The following is a 25,067-nucleotide window of genomic DNA, read 5'->3' as shown; positions in this document are numbered from 1 at the left end:
CTGGCTGGAAATTGCATGAGGTTTGAAGACCAATAAAGATACAAAGGCAAGAAAAAAAATGAGACCTTATCTCTGGGTTCATTTCATTTATCTGACCATTTCTGCTTGTGTCAGACATATATTAATTATTGCAAATAAGGGAAACTATGGGACGTGGTGGGGATGGGATGAGGAAGAGATGGGAATGGATGGTAAGTGTTAACAAAGGAGGAGGCAACAATGCTTGATATGAAATGTACTCATTACCTTGCCCATGTAATTGTAACCCCTCTCTACGTTATTTTCTCTCTCTCTCTCTCTCTCTCTCACACACACACACACACACACACACACACACACACACAAGATACAAAGGCAAAAAGTAGGGATGTGGGCAAAAAGAGATGATGGCCAGAGCCCTTGTCTGGACTTCAGTCTCTTAGAATAGATAAGAAAAAAATGAACCAAGAAAGAAAAATGGAGTGGAAGTATGACTGATGATGTCCTGGGTTACAAAATACAGTAATGTAAAAATGAAGCCAAAGCCCAACAACAAAGGAATAAATTTATTTCTTATAGGTATATAGAGATATATTTAGTGAGAGTATAGGACGAATGTCAAATGTAAAAAATGCTACAAAGGATCTTTTTTACTCTTTCTTCTTTGGTTCTAGATGAGGACTTGAACTCAGGACCTGACCGTTTGGTTCATTGGCTATCAGTCTACCAACTGGGCCACACCTCCATCACCACATTCAAATGGTCTCAGCTTCTCATACTTCTGTTCAGCAGCACAGGCATCCTTTCGAGTGCCCACTGGGTTTGTACATAACTTTCCAATGACGGCTCCAGCTGCAGCCTCTTGAAGAGGTAGGGATCATTAGGGGCCCACTGAAAAATCTCTTCTAAGCTGAGTGGGGTGCCTCTTGACTATGCTCTTGCTATAGAGGAAGCGAGGTGTGTGGGTGATGGTAAGAAGGCAGCTTAGACAGGGGGAAAAGAAACAACAAATTTTCCCTGTCAAATGACTCCAGGGCTTACGCGACCATTATGTGTACCTACCTTCCAACCACTGGGCCTCTGGACTGACCACTCTCAGCCCTCAATCCTCAGTTTGCACCGCCACAGCAGTCTGGAGGTTGGCTTCAGGATACCCAACTTTGCTCTGTGCATGCAAATTGAGCTCCCCATGAGCACATGAGTTCCAAAGGTTGCAGTGACCATGCTGTAGCCCTTCGGGTTTCAGGCTATGACTGTAGCCACTGTTGCAGCCTCCCCTACATTTACTGCTGCCTTCTTTTTGGCTTCTCGCCCTCATCCCTGGCCTGTCAGTGCCAAAATGGTTCTCCAGGAGAACCCCTCCACCCATGTACCAAATGTACCCTGGACTTCCAGTGACTCCTGGTGGTCAATAGGACCTACATGACCACAAGAAGAGCCTGACTATAAATGTCACACACAGACATAGAGAACTAGTACGATGGCTTGACATTCAAGGCCACTGAAAATGGAGGTTTGATCCCCATAAATTTTGCTTCACTATGAATTTTATATTTTCACACTGAACAATATATAATTTCCTTGTGCTTCCTTTATTGGGTTTTGTCTTATTCTTTCCGAAGAATTATTCTAGCACGAGCTGATACCATGTCTATGGTGATGGCACCAACAGACCCAAGAAGAAAAGGAAGTGGGACATAGAGTATCCATGCTTTCAATAAGAGTCCACCACAGGTCAGAAGTGCAAGTCTTAGGACAGTGAGCACAGCTGCCACCCTCCCTCTCTGAAGCATGGCTCAAGTTTGGAGAAGGATTTCAGGACACCTGAAATATTGAATTATCTCCGAGACCAAAGAAACAACCATATCTAATACATTGAGCTCACAAATATACCATGGAGTTACTGTGAAAATGATCACTCAGATGAAGACAGGACACTGTTTAAAATGCAGAGAAACAATGGGAATGGCACTAGAATAGGCAAGAATACTTTGTGTGCCGATGATAAGGACAAGGGAGATGAATTGCAGTTGATTAGCTGGGAAATGGATAGTGACAGAGAAAAAACTTAGTAAAGGCAATGAATGTGAAGACGGAGAGGGTGCCATGGAAATCTCAGATGGTGCTTCTCATGCAAGTAGTTTTTCTTTAGCAAGTGATGATAGGAAACCTGAGCTTCATAAGGCAAGACCTTGCTTTATTGCCAAGCTGGACTAAAATTGAAGATCTTCCTGCCTCAGGTTCCTGAGTTCTGGAATTACAATTATGCCCTACCACAGTCCTGTTTGAAACATTTATCTTTTATGCTAGATTATTGCCTTTTTTCACCTGTGACCTTCATAAGTCTCACTTCGACATTTCTGGACCTTGCCATGAGCATGTGACTGTTTGGATTATGAGGAAAGGATCATTCCAACAGCTTTCCATACTGAAATACCTACCTTGGGTACCTGTCAACTCACTGTGCTCATCTGGCCTGTGTGGAGACTGTCCATTCTGCTCTGCTCCTTAAGAGGTCTGCCAGATTCTCATTTGTGTACCAGAAGAACACAGAGGTGGAGGGTTTAAGATGGCAATGAGAAAGAAGAAATTTACTTCTATGAGACTTCTGTTAATTGCCTTATTTTGGTTGGTCATGTTTACCTTGCTCACAGATTACATTCTTTTTATGGTATGATGGAGTAATACATTTATATTCTTCAGCATTTAAGTTCAGTTGTTTGTTTTCATTGAGACAAACTTCTGAGAAAGAACAAATAACCTCATGCTCATTTCCAGAAATGTATGTTTATGTTTTCATATTCCCTTGTAAGAAAATAATTCTTGGTCTGGAAAGTCAGGAACTAGAAATAGATTAAAACTTTTAACAAGACACATTTATTTATGATGTCAGTAGGCTTTGGATTTTTAGTCTCAAAAATGTGTGTGACTATGTTTAGTCTGGCCCACTGCAGTGAGAGCACCCTTCTTTCTAAGATATTAACAAGTGAATGGATTGCCTGACACACTTTTGGAGTTTTTTTTTCTTGCAGACTATTAAACATTTCCTTAAAGGAAAAAATATTTCACTATTTCTGCTCTTCATAGACTCCATTATATTTCAGTTAATTCATCTGTAAGCATTAGCATACAACCCAGTGTATTTGCTTCTGGATTTAGTGGAGCATTGTAGCTGCCACAAATAAGGGAAACCATGCAGCCTGTGTTCTCTGAGTCTGGATTACTTCCCGTAATATAATACTTTCCCAGTGTTTCCACTTTGTTACAAATGGTATTTATCATGCTCTCCGATGGATGAGTGGGATTTCTCTGTGTGTGTGTGTGTGTGTGTGTGTGTGTATGCAACTTCATACATATATACCACATTGTATCAATCCATTCATCATTTAAGGGTTTTCTATTTATTGGAAAGTGAGACACATGATCCTTATCACCCTGTCTGTGGGCAGAGACATAAGCTCTTGGGGCAAAAGTCCTGAGCCTTGTTGCCCATTTTTTATGGCCTTAAGTGGCAACAGCCGATCAACTATTAATTTATTCATTTTTGTAAGTTCTGGGGCCTGAACTCAGTGCTTGTGCACATTAACACTTGAGCCACAGAAACACTTCTGGCTTTTTTCTGGGTCTGTAGTTACTGAGGAATCGATCCCAGGGCTTCATGCATACTAGGCAAGCACTTTATCACTGGGCCACCTTCTGAGCCTAAGATTTTATTTTTTAAACTAACATGTAAAAGAACCAACTAAGGGAAAAAACAAATTGTTTAAATAGAGATACAGATGTACAAGATGTTTTGTCAAAAAATGAACTTTACAACTTTGGTTGGGGGGGGGTGAAGGGGAAGAGGAAGGGATGGGAAATAAAATAAACAACAAACAAAACATGAAGGAAAAAAGAACCAACTACATGAACAACTGTATTACAGGAAGCAAGCTCCTTGATTAGAACCATGACATCCTTGGCCAGAAACCTGGGACATCAGGCATTTTCCATATATCTCCTGTGCGGTGAGCTTCCATCCACTGATCAACATTTCATTGGCCTGAAAGAAAGCAGAGTGATGTGATGTGAAACATGATGCAGGCAGACAGAGGGGGCCTCATTCCTCAATGTCAACATTGAGGATGGGTACTCACAAACCCCCGATCCTGTGTGTGGGGGGGTGCTAGTAGACACCAAGTATGAATTGTGTGGGGTCATGATCCAATTTGCAGATGGGCTGGGTGATTAAGAGAAAGACATAACCTCATTGATAATCCAAAAATATGAACTAAAAAAGGTCTGCTTTGGTTTGAGGTTATTATTTTAACTTCCTTTATCTGCACTCTGTCCTCTAATGCCAGCTCCCATGTGTGATCTCTTCATATGCAAGACAATGAGCCATTAATAATGCCAAGTAATTGTTAATCTTATGGAAGTGAACCAGGCATGGAATGGCTCTCTGGGGTTTCTTTTCCTCTCTGAGTTACGAAAAGTGACTTGTTCCTGAGACACAGAGCCCATGTTCTAATGGCTGAGGCTCTTCCTGCTGGATATCATCTTAGACATCACGTTTCACCATATGGATATAACTATAAGAGACAAAGCAGCCAGGACTTTGATGTTCCCAAAATTATTGTCATGCGGGGTGAGTCTGACACATGACTTCGAATGATTGCATGAAGGAAGTGAACATTCTTTTGTTTTTACAACATGTAATAGTGTATACATCAATGCAAGCTTATTCATATTACACTGGCTTTAATTTTGTACCAGGTTTTCATTTTGGTTCCAGAGGAAAGTGTGTGGATTGCACCATTCCAGCAACAGGCTCCCAGATGCTCATGCAGGGTGAGGAGGGGAGAATGGGTTGAAATGATGACTTCCTTCTGTGTTTCCCTGGCAGTGCTGAAAACCAGACCCAGGGCTTCTGGGCTTCAGGTAAACAAGCGGTGGATAGAGTCTCCCTTCTCAAGAGATGCAATCTTCATGAAAATTGCCCAGAGGGTACTACAGTTTCCACTGCTTTTTTAATTCCACACAGTGCCCAGAGCACATGAGCAAATGCTGGAGGGCACAGGTGTGGCTGACTCACCAGCCTTCAAGAGAAGCAAGCGGGATGAAAACAGTCGCAAGGAACCTGTTCCTCAGCAGAAAGCCTTGCAAGATTCCACAACATCACCCTAAGTGAGGCTGGCATTTAAGCACAGTCTTGGACAGGTCATGAGCTTCTGAAAATTGTGGAATGTCCTGCTAAGCCACAGGTTGACAAAGCAACATCTTAGGGTAAAAAGATGGTGTATAAGTAAACACTTATTGGAAATCTCACTAAACATTGTTCTTTTTATTAACTCGGTGCTTCAAGGCAGAAAAGTGAGAGTGGATAAAGGAGAGGGGCCCTAGGACCACTGAATTTGCCCATCTTAGAGCATCATTTTCTTTCTCAACATACAGTAGAGAAACCACATCCTAGTCCCTCCAGTCAAGCAGGAGGTATATTCTCAACACAGTATATGGCAACATGTTCAGGCCCAGAGAACCCAGTGATAGTGGTTCCACTCTGTTCTCCTCAGTCACTTTTCTCTTTTTTTAAGATAGGATCTAAGTAGGCCTTTGGGCTAAGCTACATGTGTATGCGGATCATAGGCACGTACCCCATGGCTAGTCTCATTACTACTTTTTATGTTTTCTGCCCTTGTCAGTCAATAGCTCTAACATGGCTCTCTACCATTTGCCTTTATTCATGCCCTTACCTGGTTCTCTTCATCTGGTCTCACTGGAGCCATCTGTTTCTAGCCATCATACTGGTATGGTGGCCCGTCTTGCTTCTTTCAAGCTAGCTCCATACACATCTGTTTGTTACTAGGGAGTCATTCTTGACTTGTGCTTTTCTCTTTTCCAAATGGCTGGATGTGCAGGACAATGAAAGGAATTCCTGAATTTTCCCAAGAGTGTGAATGACTGATTCAAGGCTGTTAACCATTTCCCACTTAAATGCACAAGCAGTAGGCCAGGATTGGTGGCTCACACCTGTAATCTTAGCTACTAAGGAGGCTTAAATCTGGAGGATGGTGGCTCCAAGTCCAGCCTAAGCAGAAAAGTCTTGAGATTCCACCTTCAAAATAATCACAAAAAGGGCTGGAAGTATGGCTTAAGGTGATCATACAATCTGAGCAACAGCTGTCATAGTATAGGTCACTTTGTGCTTCGTGTAGCACAGGCTCTTTAGTCCCAGGTCTGTACTAATAGCCTCTCTTCAATTCCAAATTTGTGTATGTGTGTGTATGTGTACAATTTCATGCACTCATGCACTTTTTGTGTACACTGAATATTAATCAAGGTGCAGGTGCTTATACTGCAGAGACTTCAAACAAATTTGAATCTTTCTAAACACAATGAACTATCAAGAATTCTACCACTGTCAACATTCAGTACAAAGATTCCACTTCCAAAATGCCATTTGGCTAGATGGTGTTTATCCAAATTTACTTAGTCTTTCCTCTACTTTACCCTCATCCTCCCATACCATTGCATATCCACACACTCCCCAGATTATTGCTTACAATGATCATAACCTGTTCCTGAAATAAGGATTCTTTAGTGAAAGAATTAGCATTTAATTGTTAGCAAGTCAACTTCTTCAGTAATAACTCACAATGAGCTTAAAGATCTACCCTTAATTTGGTCAGACCAGGTGCACACAGCATAGTAAAATGGACAAAACAGCATTTCAATGTCAGGTGGAGCACTATGGGACCTACCCCCATTCTATCATGTGCTTAACATGGTCCTCACATGTGAGGGCAGAATACCTTCTTGTCCTTGTGGGACTCTTGGATTTCAGGGAAGCAGGAGGCTGAGACTGAGCCCAAACCTTACACTTCTCAGTTTGCTGGCCAAGTTTCAGAAAAACTTAATAATCTGCCCAAGGAAGGTATGTCAGGTTACAAGTGAAGAAAAGACAGGAGCCTAAAACTTGGCATGGAATTTCTGAGAAGACACCTTTATACTAAGAATTATAGCTTTTAGAAATGGCTCAGGATTGGTTGTGTTCAGAGAGTGTGGGCATGCAGGCCAATGAGGGGACTGGTAACTTTTTACACTATCATCCTATAGTGACAAAAAGGAAAATAACCCCAAATGGGGCTGCACTGGACATTTAATTGATGTCAAAGTATTGGGTCTGAACAGTACTGGTTGTGAACCTGGACTGCTAGGCGTAGGGTGTAGGATGTGAATTGAGTTATAAATGGAGGGATGAGTTGATGGAAAGAGTTGTCATTTGCAACAGTACATTCACATCTACCAGGGATCTCTCATAAAGGGACAGTACATTCAACTTTATGAACCCATTGACACTGGTCATTCTTGGTTGCTGGCCAATCACTTCCTGGCTTATCAGACAATACACCAAGTGGCCATGGTTTGGTGGGCACAAAGGGCTAGCATATAAAGGTCATTGAATGCCTGGCATGTTAGCAGGGAGTACCAAGTTTTAGCCACCCTGCACTGCTCATTCCCAAGGTTCTCAGCCTGTTAGCTCCTTGTGCAAAACTCACTGCTCAATGGGAAAAGGTGCTGCATTCCAGGCCTCTCCCTCCAGGTCTCAGAAGTCCTCAAAAGGCTGTTCTGAAGTTGTCGGGGCCTAATGCAGGCAAAGCTCAAGTGTTGTAAGCTCCAATTCATAGCAATGATAGGGTGCTGCAGAGCTCTGTAATGTGTTATGCCTCCAAGGGAAGGAGGCCCTGTTGGTACATGGTGCAACAGGGCTTCCTGATCCTCCCTGCCCAACAGCAGCTATTCTGGCTTGAGCAGCACGAAGAGATGGGGCATGAGGCACCCTGGGGACAAGCACCCACCAGTAGAAGGGTGGATAGGGCAGGTACATCTACAGAGAACAGTGCCAGTACTGGGGGGCTGTGTGCTTTTTTCAACTTCTCCACATTTCAGTTTTCAAAAACAACTTAGACTTTAGAGTAAGTTTCAACCTATGGAAAATTTACACAAGTGTTTCCCTGGACTACCCCAGCTCTCCCTAGATGCACATGTCATAATCAAAGCCAGAACATTTCCATTGAAGTCATATTAGTCACTAAACACAAACTCCATGCTAACCTCAACATTGCCTCCCTCTGCCTTTCTCTCACTCAGGAGTCTGTCTGATCCTGCAGATCCCTGCTCTCTTTCCCTTTGAGGAACAAAAGTGCCCACCAAACTTCCATGCTTAGACATCGTGAGGGGTTCCACTCAGCATTTGCTGTCTTGGTAGGCATAGATTGAGGGATGTGGAAGGACTCTTCCTCCTTGCCAGGAGTCCACAGAGCAACAGATGCTACAGCCATCTCTGTGAATAACACTGAGACACCGAGGTCCCCAACCTTACACTTGTTCATGGTACACCTGTTAGAAGTCAGTGTCTTGGACTTGGTAGGTAAGTGAGCTACACTACTATTTTGTGCTGGTCATTTTTCAGTTGTGGTCTTGCTTCCTATCCAGGTACATTATAGGGCCTGGACTCACCTATTTTAGGCTTCCTATTGTAGTGAAGTTGATATGCATCCCTAGCTTAAGAGGAGATGTCACCCACCTTTTGGCCTGGACTGGTCCTGAATAATGATAGTCCACATCTCAGCATCCTAAATAGTTAGGATTGCACAGGCCACTCCCAGCTCCAATGTTCCTTCCTTCTCAACCCTACCCACTCAGCAGTGACTGACAGCTCTCTCTCCTCAGTTACTCTTACCCTCTGAAATTTCAGAGAGGAGACACACATTTTCTCCTTCATTGTACTCTCATTGCTCCCAAGACTGCCTGAAATTGTACTGTCTATCTCCTCTCATTGTAGGCTCCCTAAGGAAGTGATACCCCCAGGTCCTGGATGTTTCTGCATGAGGAGGTAGGTCCCAGTGACACAGAGGTAAACGTAGTTATGAACCCCAAAGGGAGGTACTGCTACTCCAGCTGTGGGCTCTCAGTTCCTTCTGCAACTCCCTCAGCTACAGTCATTCTCCATGATATAGTGGTCTTCCAGCACTGCCCACATTGATGGGTATGAAGACAGCATCATGATAATTGGCCAGGTCAAACTATGGGCACTCAGTGATGGAGCTAAAGGAGTTTCACTTGTTCCCCTATCCAATCTGACATCCAGTCCCTCCCTTCAACAGAGTGCAATCTCTGTGGATGCCCTTCTCTACCAATTCTCTCAGTCTCTCTCTAGAACTAAGGAACAGGTGTATGTAATTGAGAAAATGCAAATACAATCTCTCATCATGATTGGGCTAATTTCAATAGGGAAAAAATGAACCACAAATTTATACTGAACCCATCTCCTCACTTCTTTTATTTATGCAAGTTTGATCCCTAATTGCTTTTGTGTGTTTGTTGGCGGAGGTGTATTGGTACAGTTGAAGGGGGTGGCGTTGTGAATACTAGGACTTGAACTCAGGTCCCTTGGCTGTTAACCTGGATTATTTGTTCAAGGCTGGCACTCTTACCATTCCAATCACTGGTCCACTTGTGGCTTTTTCCATTCTAACTAAAATAAGAATCTCTTGGTTTTCTCTGCCTACACTGGCTTCAAACTGCATTTCTGGTATCAGCCTCCCAAAAGGCTAGAATTACAGGTGTGTGTGAGCAACTGGTGCATGGCCTCCCACTGCCACTTTAAAAGGGCAGCTTTTAGCTTGTGAAGTTAGAGAACAATTCTTGATTGAAAACTGGATATCAGTGTGATTTATGCAGATCTGGAGGCTCCTCATGGGAGGAATGGCCTTCCCCTGGGAAGGATCACAGCAGTACATCAACCAAGTACATTGATGAAATGTTCCCAAAGAACACACTGGATACTATGAGTAGAACAACATCCAAACCATAGGTCCTTAAGACATTGTCTAAAATAATTTTTCAACGAAGGTACTCACAGACACGCCTCCCATAATCTTGGGAAAAATAACATTATAGCAGCCATCTGGATCCTGTCCGGGGGTATAGGGTGATTGGAACCAAGTCTTTTCAATAGCCCAAACCACATCACAAAGAGGCAATATGGATGCTCCTACTCCAATGGCTGGGCCCTTTACTGCTACAATATTAGGCTTCTTAAACTGAATTAAAGTATTCACCAAGTTTCTAAAGTTAAAAAAGTAAATGGGGAACAAGTAAAAACATTGCATGTGTGAGCAGATGACAAAAATCTATTCTAGATTGCAAGTTGCCAAACAGAAAATTTGCAAATCATAAAAACTAAGATTTTTTAAAAAGCCTCCTCCAAGAAAATGTATTCTGTCGATCTACTTGCTGCAGGTTTCAAAGGCTTACCTACAGCCTGGATATCATGCAAGGTGACTGCTGCCGCCGGTTGTAGGTGACATAGCCAGAACTGCTTTGGTATTTACAGTGCCTCTAGGACAGTCTGATCATTATATGTAGCATTACCAACTTTCTCTCTTTGAAGACCCAAGCATCATAGTGACTTGAGGGAGTTCTTGTGTCCAAGAAAGGGAAAATTTAGAGTGAACTTAGCACCAAGATTGTCTGGTACTGACTGAACGGTTATTGACTAACGGATAAAACCTGCCCCTGCTAGGAGACTTTACACATTGAATCTGGAATCAACAGGTATTTTCTAAGGTCTTATAAACTGGACTAAATTAACTTAGGGATATGGAGCCAGACTAATTTAAGACATGAGGTTGGAAAGAAAGATCAGCAAGCATCCCGATGCCGGTATCCCATTATGTGCTGGTGGATGCTACTGCCACAGGAGATTGGAGAGCAAAGCAGCCATGGGGGGAGGTGGTCTAAGCAGGGGACAAAAACTTGCCATAAGGCGCAGCCAATGCTTTGCTGGAGTTTATTTTTACAGGCTTTGTAGTTCCAGGGAGGTTGATGCTATACTATATAGGGAATAAGCTTCTTCCTCAGCCTCCTCCCATAAAGCTGATTCTGTTTTCAAAGGTGGTTTCTTGTTCTGATTTCACGCAGTAGGCCAAAGCATAAATTTATTCCTACCTACATACAAAGTTATTCTTTTTATGTAGTTTGAGTCTGACCACTGAAGAACAACTACAACTTTTCATACACAGAGTTCTAAGCCAGGGCTTGACTGACAACAGTCATTGAGACACTTCCTACTAGTTCTCCGTCCTCTGAATACTATCAAGATGGAATATAGTGCTGCCTCTCCCCTTACCCCCCAACCCCCTACAAGTCCTGAGGGTTGAACTCAGGGTTTTCTGTTTAGTTGACTGGCACTTGGCTATTTGAATCACACTTTCAGTCCTGTTTGTACTAATCACTTGGAGGCTCAATTTTAACAGACTTTTCTAATTGAGCTGGTCAAGATCGTATGGATGGATTTCCGACTTTTGAGTAGCTAGGATTACAGATGTAAGACATCTGCCTCCTGCTAGATTATATTGTAATGAGGGAGGTTGGGAGGTTTGTACATAACACAAGAGAACAGGGCTTGCAGATGCAGATTCCAGCAACTGGTGTGAGGTGTAGTCCATTAGGTGAGGCTGACCTCATCGCAGCCTTGTCATTTGCCCCCAAGGTTAGTAATGTTTTTGTGTTATGCAACAATTGATTCCTTTAAATGAGCAAGCTACACTAATTTCTCTTGATTCTAAATGAGATATCCCAAGGCATTGTTAGAAAGCTCACACTGGGTTTTAATGATAAAACTGTTGTACATAAACACATAAGAATCAAAAACTGTCCACTATTCCATGCTTATCCCATGATATATTTGTACCAATATAAAAAAAATTCTGGTCTCAAAAATCTATGAAGAAAATCAATACCAGGTTTTCAATGGGATTGATATAATGTTTTACAGCTGCAATTTATATTTTGCCTGGATTAATAATAATGCCAAATGAAATTATGTCTGTGTCTCAGAGATCCATGCTAAATTCACCAGCAGCCCTGCTCAGAGGAACGGTGCCATGATGGTGTGTGAATTCATTTGTAAACATGAGTTGAACAGGAACTCAGTTTGTTAAAACAAAGCCACCCATCAAAGCTTTGTAGAAATGACCTGTCAGGAGAGACCTCCCCAGGCCACAAAGCTGGAGAAACATGAACTACAAAATTCCAGCTGCAGTGTGTCTTGTGGTAGGAGATTATGATGGACCTAAAGAGGAAAATGTGTACAACTTTGTTAAGTATATATAGGATTTTGTTTGCTATCCATGGTTCTTGAACATAGGGCCTGGGCACTGTCTCTGAGCCTCTTTGTGCTCAAGGCTAGTGTTCTACCAACTGAGTTCCAACAATACTTCCAGCTTTTTCTGAGTAGTTTATTGGAGATAAGAGTCTCATGAACTTTTTTGTCTGGGCTGACTTCAAACTGCAGTCCTCAGATTTCAGACCCCTGAGTAGCTAGGATTACAGGCATGCACTAGCTGGCTCCTGGTTTTTATATATAACTTTTAAAACTTACAATTAAAGCCCATAATCATTAAAAGATGTAGAATGCAGCATACTCAATTAGTATTTGTTCCCACTGGATTATCTGTGAACTGAGCTAAAGATTTGCCACAAAGTTAGTTTTTGAAGACAGAATTCCTTCTGAGAAGACACTTGAAAAGGTCAGATATTAAGTCAGACCATCACAGAAGGGAGTAGGAATTGTCTAGGAAATCCAGGCAACAAGATCTGAAGTAGTGTGCTGCCTTCCTCAGCATACTCAGCTTTATTATCTGAAAGAGGAAGGATTGAGCGGGAAGAGGTCAAGTTCTAGGGGCAGTTTATGGGTTTGTTTTGCTCTCTCTCCAAATTCTCTAATATAGGAATGCTGAGTAATAGCCTCTTCCTTTGAAAACTTCCCACACTATCTCACTGTATCAGGAGAGGATACCTCACTTCTGTGCAGAGGAGCTTGCTTTTGGGTCCTTCAGACTCATGCAGACACCAAAAGCCCAATGCTATAATTGGAACCCAAGCTACTCAGTTTTATCAATGATGTAAGGGCTGTTTCATGACAATGAATCTGCAAACTGGCCATCATCAATTCCAATAGTGGAAATAGCAGCCCCAGACAGTGGACAATGTAAGATATTAGTTGATCTCCATTCTCACTTCCCTTCCCTTCCATTCTGGATATTTGCAACAATGAGGATCTTAGTGTCAAAAAGTTTAAGGAATTTGAAACATGACACCACAGAAAGAAGCAAAAAAAAATATACATAGAAAGATGGTTTTGTGTAATGTCCCTCTTAGGCATATAAGTTAATTTAAATAAACTGAGTAAGAAAGAAAAAGGTTTTAAGTGAAACTGCTTTAAATAATTATTTTTTCTGATTCTCCCATATTCCATTAAGAAAAATTCTCATGACAAAAATAGATTCACTCAAAGCAGCAGCAATGCAGGTTTTGCAGAAGCACAATGTTTTTGTTTCCTATAATATCAGCTGAGCCTTCTGTGGGAGCCAGGAGAAGAACATGGCAGTGGGAGGCTAGTAGAAGAAGTAGGAGTGAGGATCTGATGAAAACATGCATCTAAAATCACCTAAAAGTGCAAGAGATGCGGTTTCTGCTTAAATGTTTGTATCTATCTTTTCTCTTTTTCTAATCCCAGTACTACAAAACTTCAGCCTCTCTCAAGGTCAGAGACTGGACAGTGGATGAGGGAACAGGCTGGAGAATAGCAGGATTGGTGAGAGAAGCTCCAAGATGCACAGGAGAGGACACAGGTGGTCTCACAGAAAATGTACAAAGTCACCAGAGAAGACAATGGTGTGTGCGTGTGTGTGTGTGTGTGTGTGTGTGCACGCGCGAGTGAGTGCGTGTAAAAAGTGAGGCTTAAAATCATGCAACATATCCTGAATTATGGTTCAACAATGAGCAGTGTCCACACATTTATATGAGGTTCTGATTGTCTAGAGCAGAATTATGCCCACTGATTAAGGCTGATAATTTCAGGTCAAGTAAGAAGGCACTGCCTTCTAGTACTATACCACAAAACTCCAATTAGAGAACCCAGAATAACAATGGGATTACAACATTTCAAACCAAATACTTGTGGCTAGGTCGTTCAAGCCTGCAATCCCAGCTCTGAGGGAGGTGTATGTGAGGGAAGAGCAATGCCCAAAAATTACTTAAAATACTTAAAGCAAGAAGGGGGCTGGAGGTGTGGTAGAGTGCATGCCTAGTATGTATGAGGCTTTGAGTTCAATCAAACCATAAACTACCAAAAAAACCCCAACAAATGTAAGATGGGCTCATTAGCTGGATTCAGATACCTATGCAAATAAGCCAAAAATGTATGGCTTCTTTCTTCTGTATAGGAAATATTTAGAGTGGGGCTGGGAAGGTGGCTCATTGGTAGAGCGCTTGCCTTACATGCATGAGGCCCTGGGTTTGATTCCTCAGCATCACATAAGCAAAAAGAAAAAAGCCGGAAGGGGCGCTGTGGCTCAAGTGGTAGAGTGTTAGCTTTGAGCAGAAGAGCTGAGGGACAGTGCCCAGGCCCAGAGTTCAGGCCCCACAACCGGACCCTGACCCAAAAAGAAATAGTTAGAATTCGGTGAAGATATGAGAAGTGTACAACACAAGTACCATGCAGCTGTACATTATATATATAGCACTCTTAATCAACATGCCTGAGCACTTGCTGTGTTTCACTTAGCCTTAAAATCAGTTATTGGCCTCTGATAAGCAGTCTTTTAAGTCAGACTCATAGAAAGAGCAGATGACTTAATTGAGTAACTGAGTTAAATGACAGGCATCTGGAAACAACCTGCTCAAGCTGTGCACAAAGGAAAAGAACCAACACTAGAACTTAAAATTTGTTCATGCCCAGTCCAAATTGAGATGTATGCAATTGTGGAGCTTTCCTGGCCATTGCAAGCTGCCTTTTCAGATACTAGTCAATGTGCATGCATAGAAAGCCCCCTTACTGTGTGCTCTGCCACAACACTAAGACCATCAGTGTTGTAGGATGACAGGGAAACTCCTCACAGGACAGAACATGGCCATTGTTATCTTGCACAAATAAGAAACCTGTCAAGCTGGGCACCAATGGCCCCTGACTGTCAACCTAGCTACTCAGGAGGCAGAGATCTGAGTATGGCAGTTAAAAACCAGCCTGGACAGGAAAGCCCTTGAGATACTTATCTCCAATAAACCACCAGGAAACTGATAGTGGCACTATGGCTCAAGTGATAGAGAGCTGGCCTTGAGCTGAAGAGCTGAGAGATAGTTCCTAGGCCTAGAGTTCAAGACCCATGGCGAGAAAAAGAACAAAAAAAGAAAGAAAGAAAGAAAGGAACAAAGAGATAAAGAAAGAAAGAGAAAGAGACAGAGAGGGAGAGAGAAAGAAACAAAGAAAGAAAAGAAACAAAAAACAAAGAACGAGAAAATTGAAAAACAGAAAGAAACCTGTCAAGATGAGAGCTATGGCAAAGTTCCAGCCTCTGCAGATGAAGACATCCTGACCTGGGAGATGGCCCAATGACAGGGGAACTGTTACTTTCTCCTAGTAAGAGCCAAAGCTCCCACTGGGCACATACAACTAGCATGGAGCCGATGCCCATCACATGTGTACTGCCCCATGTCAGTGTGGCCACAGTGATTAGCAGCCAAGCTGCCAAGTCCCCTCCACTTCCCACCTCCTGGGCACATTGTGGGCCAGCTCAGAAGGAGGTTTCAGAAGAACATATAGAGCCAAGCAGCAAAGCAGTGGTGCAGAAGCACAAAGCACATGTCTCTCACCTCTGAGTTTACAGAGTTATTCTCAGATGATTTTGTGGATAACAAGATGTGAGTGAAGCTGTCTTGCTTCCTGAAAATATCTCTGTATCCATAGGCACTCTTTGTCTGCCTCACACTGAAAGGCAACCACTTGTCCAAAGGCTGGTCTCCTCTGTCGCCAATATATTTCCTTTTCCCAGCCATCACTCCTTAACAGACATCTGTATGTTGGCTGATAGCACATCCATGAATGGAGATGTACCTGCCAAGGGTTTGAAATCACATTGGTCCGTGATTTCCTATCACCAGTTCTCTTCCACTGTCACCTCAGAATTAGACCAGAAGCTGGTCACAGTTCCAGGATTCATCAACACAACGATGTCAATATCAGAACCTTGTCAAGGTCTACTTCAAAATACCTTTCAGTTTCAATCTATGTCTGACAGAAAATCCACCCCATACTTTTTTGGTCTAGGATATGTACAGCTATAAACTGGGAGACTTTTAGAGAATGAAATTAGAGAGAATGGGTCTCCTGGACAGGATCTGCTATAGGTATGACAAGTTGGAAGAAAAAAGAAAACAGCATAAGGAAATATGATTAACAAGGCCAAAGTGGTCAAAATAAATCACTCCAATGCAAGAAGGTTCTTCTGACAAACCTGTTCTTGTTGAGCCATGGCCTGGTATGATGGTGCCACTTTAGACCCTGGTCCCATTAGGGCAACATACATGTCACAGCTTCTTCCTTTGATGGCCTAGGCTCTCTACCAGAGGTTCATCCCCCATTCCTACCTCTGCTTTCTAAAAGGGTACACATATCAAGGGACTCTTATTTCCACCTACAAACATTCTACCAGTGTTCCCTCATGACACAACTCCTCTATGCCAATCTGGGTGTTTTGCCTTGACTCCTAATATATCATCTGCGGAGCCTAACATTTGTAACATTTCTTCCTTTTGGTACTGGGTACTGAACTGAGAGCTTTGTGCATGCCAGACATGTACTCTACCACTGAGCCTTATCTTTACCCAGAGCTTTGCTTATACTAGTCAAGGACTCAATTATTTGATACAATTACCAAGGCACATGAGAATAAGGGAGATGCTGCACTTAGCATTTGGACAAAATAATCACCCTGTCTATAGGAGTCACTTCAACATTAGCTTGTGTGGCAATGTGTGCAGAGCTCTGGCTAGGAGAAAACAAAAGCCATGTCTGAGAAATACATGATAATCTACTGGTAAAATTATCAACAGGAGTTTTCTGAGGGATGAGGCATGAGTCATTAATTATGAACCAAGAACTACTTCTTCAAAAGTGTAAAGAAATAAGCCAAAGCCACTAGAAAATACTCAAAAATGGGTACTTAAGAGAAAACAAAACTGTTCTTAGTCAAACACTGGTAAATAGGCTGGGTGGGGCCTCCACCACAGCTTGGCCTCAATCCTTAACCCACTGAAGAATGAGAGTGCCTTGGCCAGGCCTGCCTTCAGTTTGGACCCAGCAGCCTTAGAGGATTTGGAGTCATCCAACCTGGTCAGTTCCAGGACTAGAGATGCAGGGATATCAATTTCCTGGCCCACACCTACTCCCTAGGACTCCCACTTTGGAAGCTATTTGCACTTTGATCTGCCCTGGGGCTTCTAGTCACAGATCAGTCTCTCTGGCAGTTTACTTTCTGATGAGTAAGACCAACTTGGCTTAAAGATCTCTACCCCACTCCTCCCCACCCTACCCCAACCTCAGGCCTGGTATAGGAAAGCTTAGGGAACTTACCATCTCCCAACTTTACTAGAAACAAGGAACTTGCACCTCACCCAGTAGTATCTTTCCTTAGAGCTTCCTAAAAGTTGCTGGATTCCCATAGGTCCTGTTTCTGAAGAAAAAGGGGCTCTTACAAGTTATTGGTGGCCATGGAGGAATGCCTGACACAGACAACCTACCTTGAGCCTCACTGCAAGAAGAGTGAAAGATTCTGGCAAAAAGAACCAGTGAATGATTTTGGCCTCTGGTGAAAACAGAAGTGTTCACCCTCTTCCTGGCCATTGTGTAGGTTCTAAGCAATTGAGATTTCTGTCTCACTCATGTAAAGTAAACATACCCAACAGGCTGGATCTTTTTCCCTTACAACCCTCTGTGGGCCTCAGACAGCTTCGAATGCTGGAAAATGAGTATGAGAATGGGTCATTGGGCCATGTCTCCCTTCCACTCCTTGACTTGTAAGTACTGAATCAAGCAGATCTTTATACGCTATGGGACTGGTCAGATTCTCACTCCCTCAAACAGCTAGACTCACTTCTGTCCTTAGAGCTGCCAGATGACTTGAGAAACTACCCTGGCAATGAGGATCTTGCACTCATCTTGTGAGTGCTGCTTCGCTGCCAACTGAACCGTAAGCACAGGGATTGGGGTTCCTGCTACTGTTTCTGGGGAATGTGAATGAAATCCCTCTGATGGGGCATGAGACCAGAACCTGTGGTTGTCTGAAGGAGAAGTAGATCCTTAATGGCCAGTATTCATACCTGCATTTTGTGGTCCCATTCCCAAAGAGGAATGCATACTAGGGGGCAGGTAAAGCAAGTCCTGTGTCAGAATAAAGGAGGAAGAGGCCCTGCTACCTCAGTGCCCAGACAAGTCTTGAACATCAATCCCTTCAGTATTCCAAACATCACTTTGGTACTAGGAAAATTTTAACATCTGAATCTGGTTTACTTTCTCTTCAAACTGCTTTTATGCTACTGGCATGCTGTTGAGAGACTGCTAACTTTAAAACTGGGCCAGGGAAAATAAACAACATTGGCACTTGTCATCCTCCTGTTCAAAATAATAGGAACACCATGAATTTGAAACTCCTCTTGAGCACCAGTCCTATATTGCTAAGATTAAATCCTGCTGGCCAACTTTATATTTCAAATATATTGAAAGAATAAAAGGGATTCTAAAGAATAAGGACTCAAGAGTACAAAATGTATACTTCTTTATTTATATAAATAGGGCTTTAAAATAATACTATTTAAAAGAAACCTGCATTTTTACATTCACCATCAGTTAGTTCCTGACCGGAAAGGCTGTGCATGATGATAGACAGGAGGGACCTCAATGCATGACAACAGGATCTCTGGAAAGCACCATTCATTTGAGAAGTAGTAGGCAGGTTCTGACAGTCCTGTTGCACTGCTACCAATGGGAAGTCTTAAACTTCTTCCTCCACCAAGTCTTCTTCAAATTCCCCCTGTTCATCAGCAGTGGCATCTTGGTACTGCTGGTACTCGGACACCAGGTCGTTGATATTGCTCTCAGCCTCAGTGAACTCCATCTCATCCATGCCTTCTCCCGTGTACCAGTGCAAGAATGCCTTGCGCCGGAACATGGCACTGAACTGCTCTGAGGTGCGCTTGAAGGGTTCTTGGATGGCTGTGTTGTTGCCGATGAAGGTGGCCGACATCGTAAGGCCACGCGGGGGGATGTCACATACAGCTGTCTTCACATTGTTAGGAATCCAGTCTGCAAAGTAGCTGCTGTTCTTGTTCTGCATGTTGAGCATCTGCTCATCCACCTCCTTCATGGACATGCGGCCTCGGAAGATGGCAGCTGCTGTCAGGTAACGACCATGGCGGGGATCACAGGCGACCATCATGTTCTTGGCATCAAACATCTGCTGGGTGAGCTGGGGCACTGAGAGAACATGGTACTGCTGGCTGACCCAGCTGGTCAAGGGTGCAAAGCCAGGCATGAAGAAGTGTAGGCGGGGGAAGGGCACCATATTCACGGCCAGCTTGCGCAGATCTGCAGTCAGCTGGCTGGGGAAGCGCAGGCAGGTGGTGACTCCACTCATGGTGGCTGACACCAGGTGGTTCAGGTCTCCATAGGTGGGTGTGGGCAGCTTCAGGGTGCGGAAGCAGATGTCATACAAGGCCTCATTGTCGATGCAGAAAGTTTCATCTGCATTTTCCACCAACTGGTGGATAGACAAGATCGCATTGTAAGGTTCTACCACAGTGTCTGAAACCTTGGGGGAGGGCATGATGCTGAAAGTGTTCATGATGCGGTCTGGATACTCCTCTCGGATCTTGTTGAGAATCAGGGTGCCCATGCCTGATCCAGTGCCACCTCCCAGGGAGTGAGCCAGCTGGAAACCCTGGAGACAGTCACACCTTTCTGACTCCCGTCGTACCACATCCAGCACCGATTCTATCAGCTCGGCTCCCTCCGTGTAGTGGCCTTTTGCCCAGTTATTGCCTGCCCCGCTCTGGCCTATCAGACATAAAGACATGATGAGACACACACTCCAAGAATAATGACTGTGCCTGTCCTATTGTGAAGACAAAGGAGTGTTCTGAGCCAACCTTTGCTATTATTTTAGATACACTATGGTGAAATAAAGGAAATGTTTTCAATGTATCTGGGACCCTACAAATCACCCAGGTTCTAAAGAAAAGTAGAGAGTGTGGAGGAAAATACATTTTAACCCAAATCAAGTACTTCTAGAAATGAAGAACTGAGCCTGCCTCAATACTGGAAATGTAATTACTTTCACAACAGGGACAGGAGCACAGTGTGGTCAGAGGGAAGCTAAACTGCAAGCACTTGTCTGCTCCTTGCTCACACATAGCTGTGCTTTGATTTCTGGTGTCCTGAAGTAGTTCTGTGTTATTGCCGGGCCTTTAAAATGACCAGCAGTGCTGAAACCTTGTTGGTGGCTTTCTCTGCTTGCTGCTCTTTCCCTTCAGAGGCTTCTTTGTCATGGAGAACTTACAGAGTTGCACTGATCTGAGCTGTCTGAGTGGCCAGGGACATGACTCCCGTGGACTGGAATAGGTGGGTTAGCTGAGGAGACTATCTATGTGGATAAAGGCTCAGCCCAGCACTGGAGTGCCTGGATGTTAGGACCCATGGACCATGATGACATACCAAATATGAAGTTGTCTGGCCTAAAGCTCTGGCCAAATGGTCCCGATCTTACTGAGTCTAAGGTGCCAGGCTCTAGGTCCACCATGATGGCCCGAGGAACATATTTGTTGCCTGTGAGAAAAAGAGTTGACTTAGGCCTATACTTGACAAGGAACTTAGGGCAGAGCTTATGATTCTAAGTGACTCTCAGCATTCATTACAAAAATTACAGCATTTGAGACATGGAAACAGAAAAGGTATCTTGAGCATGAATCCCCATGCAAGGGGCTTCAGCAACTTTAAGGATGTTTGCAGTTGTCTATTTCCATGAATATTAATTCCTTTGCTTTGGGCATGGTGGCTTGAAATCTCAGCTACACAGGAGGCAAAGATGAGCATCAGGCTTTGAGTCTAATGGTGCAAAAGAAAGGTGACAACACCTTTTTTTTTTTTGGTTCATCGTGGGGCTTGAACTCTGGGCCTGGACACTGTCCCTCAGCTCTCCAGCTCAAGGCTAGCACTCTATCACTTGAGCCACAACCCCACTTTCAGTTTTCTTATTGGAGATAAGAGTCTCAGGGACTTTCCTGCTCAGGCAAGATTTGAACCATGATCCTCAGTTCTTAGCCTCCTAAGTAGCCAGCATTACAGGAATGAGTCACCAGTGCCTATCAGCAAGAAACTTCCTCTTTTTTGTTAATTTTATTTTATTGTAAAGGTGCTGTATAGAGGAGTTGGTTACATGAGTAAGGAAATGAGAACATTTCTTGTCAAAAATTGTTACCCCCTCCTTTGTTGTTCTCCCACTATCCCTTCCCTTCCCCAATTACCTTTCTCAAGAAATGAACCAGGTTCATGCCTGTAATCCTAGCTACTCTGGAGGCTGAGATCAGAGGATGACTATTCAAAGCCAGCTGAGGCAGGAAAAGTCCTTAAGACTCTTATCTCTAATAAACTAACAGAAAACCAGAAATGGCACTGTGGTTCAAGAGGTAGAGCTGCTTGCCTTGAACTGAAGAGTTGACGGACAGTGCCTAGGCCCAGAGTCCAAGCCACATGACCGACCCCCCCCCCGCCCCCCCGGGCCAAAAAAAGCCAGGTATGGCTATTCACCCAGTAGATGTAAGAGAATTCAAGTGTAAGGCTTTCCTGGAGAAAACATATATATAATATATATATATTTCTTGTCTTATAATGTTTCAATAATGGTTATCAAATAGCACATACCCTTTATTCAAATACTCAGAGCAACCTTGGGCAATGACTTGCAATTTCCCATTTAACCTGATTTGGCCCAAGGGAAAGCAGTTAACATGATGTAAACACCAGTTTTAGAATACCCCCTTCCTAAACATTCACATGAAGAAAACTGACCATCCTGCTGGATATACAGGATCTAATAAAGACACAACCTAAAATTCTGTTCATAGGAGTGACACAATCCAACCCAACCACTCTCAACCAAGGAATCAGAAGATTAAAACCTTGTATGTTACTTCAACAATATTAACACAAAATACCAAGGTGAGGACATCCCAAAATGTAGATCTATAAAACTCACATAAATTAAATAGCTTTGTAATTTTGTTTGTACTTGTTCATTGGATTAATACACAGGAAAGCCAATTATCCACGATTCTGTTTGTATACAATAATGTAGAATGGAAACTCAATATAAAATTAAATGAACTTTACATTGACAGTTACAAAAACTGAAAATCTACTCTGTAGACTTCAATTAGGCTGTTTATGTTAGGAAAGACAATATGAATCATTTAAAAGCAATGTTTACAAATTAGTATTGATTTTTTCTACATCACAAGAATGTTTTCTTACTTTAAAAACCTTAAAAATAATTTACTAAGTAAATTACTAATATTTACTAAGTATTTACTAATATTTACTAAGTATTCATATTCAAAATGCTCAAGACCAGAAATGTTATAGATTTCAGGGTGAGACTATTTATGCTTTGTGATTTGGACTATTCTCATATATATTAGTGACTGAACATCCCTCTTTAAAATTTTTTAAATTTTCTTTTTCAAAATATTGTTTTAGAAATTTAATCTGTATTTTAAAGAGGCAATGTAACTGGGCTCTGGTTGCATAAGGGTGTAATTCTAGCTACTCAAAAATCAGATGAGACCTTAGCATCGCAGATTGAAGTCAGCTGGGGCAGAAAAGGCTGGGAGACTCATCTCCAAGAAACTACCCAAAATAAAAGAAGCTCATAGTTAGTGCCCAGGCTTGAGCTTAAGATGATCAGCACACAACCAAATGGCATTGGATTATATTTTATCAATTGTTTTAGAATGCATATTTAGGCAGTCTCATTTTTAATTATGTGAAATGGGCTCACGCCTTTAATCCTAGCTACCCAGAAGGCTGAGATCAGAGAATCATGGTTCAAAGCCAGCCAGGGCACAAAAAGCCTGCAAGACTCTTATCTCCAATAAAACACCAGAAAACTGGAAGTGGTACTGTGGCTTAAGTGGTAGAGCTGCTTGCCTTGAGCTGAAGAGTTGAGCGACAGTGCCTAGGCCCAGAGTTCAAGCTCCATGTCCGGAAAAAAAATAATCCAGGTGTGGTTAGTCAGCAAGTAGAGGTAGGGGGAACTCAGGTATAAGGCTTTCCTGGGGTAATTCACAAGAGTATACTCAAAAATTAAAACAAAGTATCTGGTGGAGTGGCTCAGTTGGGTACAGCACTTGACTTATAAGATCAAGGTCCCAAATTAAAACTACAATACTACCATAAGAAAGGCAGGAACTCCTTCCTTTTCATTAGTATTCCCCTGGGAACTATTTTGCCACGGTATGGGAAACAAGATGGAAGAAACTTACCAGCTGCCTCATTGTAATACACCTCGATTCTCTGCAGCTGTAAATGGCTGTCCCCATAGTAGTTGCCAGTGCAGTCAATATTGTGCTCATCGCTTAGCATTTCCCAAAACTGAGATGGAAATAGAAGTGTATTATGACCTAGAATGTTAACTGTCCAAAAAGTGCATTTTAAAGTAACTAAGAAACTCATGTCCTGTTGACACAAATATATTTTTAAAAAATAATTACATTTTCTAAATTAAAAAAAGCACAGAAAATGGTGGTATTTTAGTTTTGTTAATCTCTTTTATCTAGCTGAATAGAAGACATCTGGTTTCTCCTATGAGTATTCCATCTTATGCAGTACCATATTCTGTTTGTATTCTATGATGAGTAACTGGCCTTCCATGGACATGAAATTACCAAAGCAGTAACTTGAAGACTCAGCTAGAAGGGTCTCCAGAACCCCAAGTGTCCTCAGAGCATACATGACAACCAATGATTTAGAAAACACCCAACTTAAGGGAGCTGAGATGGAGCATGAAACTCAGAGAAATTTGCATTAAGGTAGAAGAACTGTTCTCAATTATCTGACACTCATCAGTTGACACAAAGGGAATCCTCTGTATCTTTCAGCTCAAAGACACTGCATTCCTTTCATTCAAACCAGACCAAACGTGCATTAGTCTATTCCCAGGAAACTAAATACAAAGACTTGAGTCTCAGGTAAGACTAAGACATGCAAGGGATTTGAAAACACCTCAGCCTTGCTTAAAAACCACACCCACCAGGGCCACACAAATTAGGGAAATTGGAGAAGCTATCTGGGGGGCTTCATTTGCAGAAGGTTAGGGACCACCATGGAGCCCCACCTACCTCAGCCTAGCCATGACCACCACCACCTCCACACTCCAACCCCATCCTTTTTCTCCTTCCCCTAAATTTGAGACTTGGATCCTAGGCCAGTGCTATGCTCACCTTTGCGCCAATCTGGTTGCCACACTGGCCTGCCTGTATGTACACAATCTCCCTCATGGTGCAGGGCTGCAGAACAGATGGATGTGTGTCTTCAGCAGTGGTGCCCACAGAGGCAAACAGGTAGAGCTGGGAAGCAGGAATCTGACACAGTGAACTCAGATCCCCATTTATACCTCTGGTTGTTACAGGGGCAGAGGAGGTGGGGCGGACTTGATTACAGGTGGAGCCAGCAGGTGCTCCAACTCAATCTCCCTATTGCTGGGTAATCAGAGGGCCCTACCAGTTCCCACCTACCCTGGTATCCAGCTGCCAGCTGCAAGTCCATTAGCACAGCTCCCATTCTATTTGGATCCTCTGGTCACCCTGCCATCCACTACCCACTCTGACTCACAAGAGAGGCTGAACCCTGGGATCCAGGAAAGAAGAGGAGGAACTTCCTCTACACAAGGTCCTTGTGTGCCAGAAGCCCAGAACAAGCCTGCCTTCCATTTTTGATTGGAGGGCCTAGAACTGAAGGGACATTTTCAGCTGTGATCCCAAGAGCAAGCACAAACTTAGATTCCATGATTGATTCACTTTCCATTATGGGAAGAGTCAGGGGCTTAGGGTCTAGCCTTCATTCTCAGGTTTTCTTTTTCTTTCCTCTTAAAAGTAGCTTGCTTTATTACTTGGGCTATAGGACTACTACAGTCTACTTTTTGTTTCATTTGGCT

The 25,067-nt window shown here is 42.9% G+C and overlaps 1 protein-coding gene and 1 pseudogene across 4 annotated transcripts; both read right to left on the bottom strand.

Moving 5' to 3' along the window:
* Positions 1–697: 697 nt before the first annotated feature.
* LOC122124858 lies at positions 698–15,861 on the bottom strand (annotated as a pseudogene).
* A 2,993-nt stretch (positions 15,862–18,854) lies between these two features.
* On the bottom strand, positions 18,855–24,411 carry LOC122124845 (tubulin beta chain-like). Of its 4 annotated transcripts, XM_042699442.1 has the most exons (5): positions 24,355–24,411; positions 23,398–23,506; positions 21,892–21,894; positions 20,573–20,683; positions 18,855–19,915 (listed from the first exon to the last, which is right to left on the bottom strand). In XM_042699442.1, exons 1-5 carry the CDS (start codon positions 24,409–24,411, stop codon positions 18,855–18,857), a joined length of 1,341 nt encoding a protein of 446 aa, XP_042555376.1. The 4 variants fall into 4 exon arrangements, with proteins under 4 accessions (XP_042555376.1, XP_042555375.1, XP_042555378.1 ...); XM_042699441.1 differs by lacking the exon at positions 21,892–21,894 and having other exon boundaries at positions 20,573–20,709; positions 23,394–23,506; XM_042699444.1 differs by lacking the exon at positions 21,892–21,894.
* Positions 24,412–25,067: the final 656 nt, after the last annotated feature.

The sequence above is a fragment of the Dipodomys spectabilis genome, unplaced genomic scaffold, assembly GCF_019054845.1.
Source record: "Dipodomys spectabilis isolate Male_0828 unplaced genomic scaffold, ASM1905484v1 ptg000250l, whole genome shotgun sequence".
Classification (NCBI taxonomy): domain Eukaryota; kingdom Metazoa; phylum Chordata; class Mammalia; order Rodentia; family Heteromyidae; genus Dipodomys; species Dipodomys spectabilis.
Note: the sequence above shows the minus strand (reverse complement) of the source record. Positions and strands in the feature narration are given on the sequence as shown.

What these genes read in the sequence shown, in the direction of transcription:
- LOC122124845 (XM_042699441.1), bottom strand. Translation starts at nt 24,411, where the DNA reads ATGAGGGAGATTGTGTACATACAGGCAGGCCAGTGTGGCAACCAGATT. An exon ending in TACAATGAGGCAGCTGGTAA is followed by an intron (nt 20,710 to 23,393) that starts GTTTCTTCCATC and finishes TGTCAAGTATAG; the next exon opens with GCCTAAGTCAACTCTTTTTC. An exon ending in GCCAGACAACTTCATATTTG is followed by an intron (nt 19,916 to 20,572) that starts GTATGTCATCAT and finishes TATGTCTGATAG; the next exon opens with GCCAGAGCGGGGCAGGCAAT.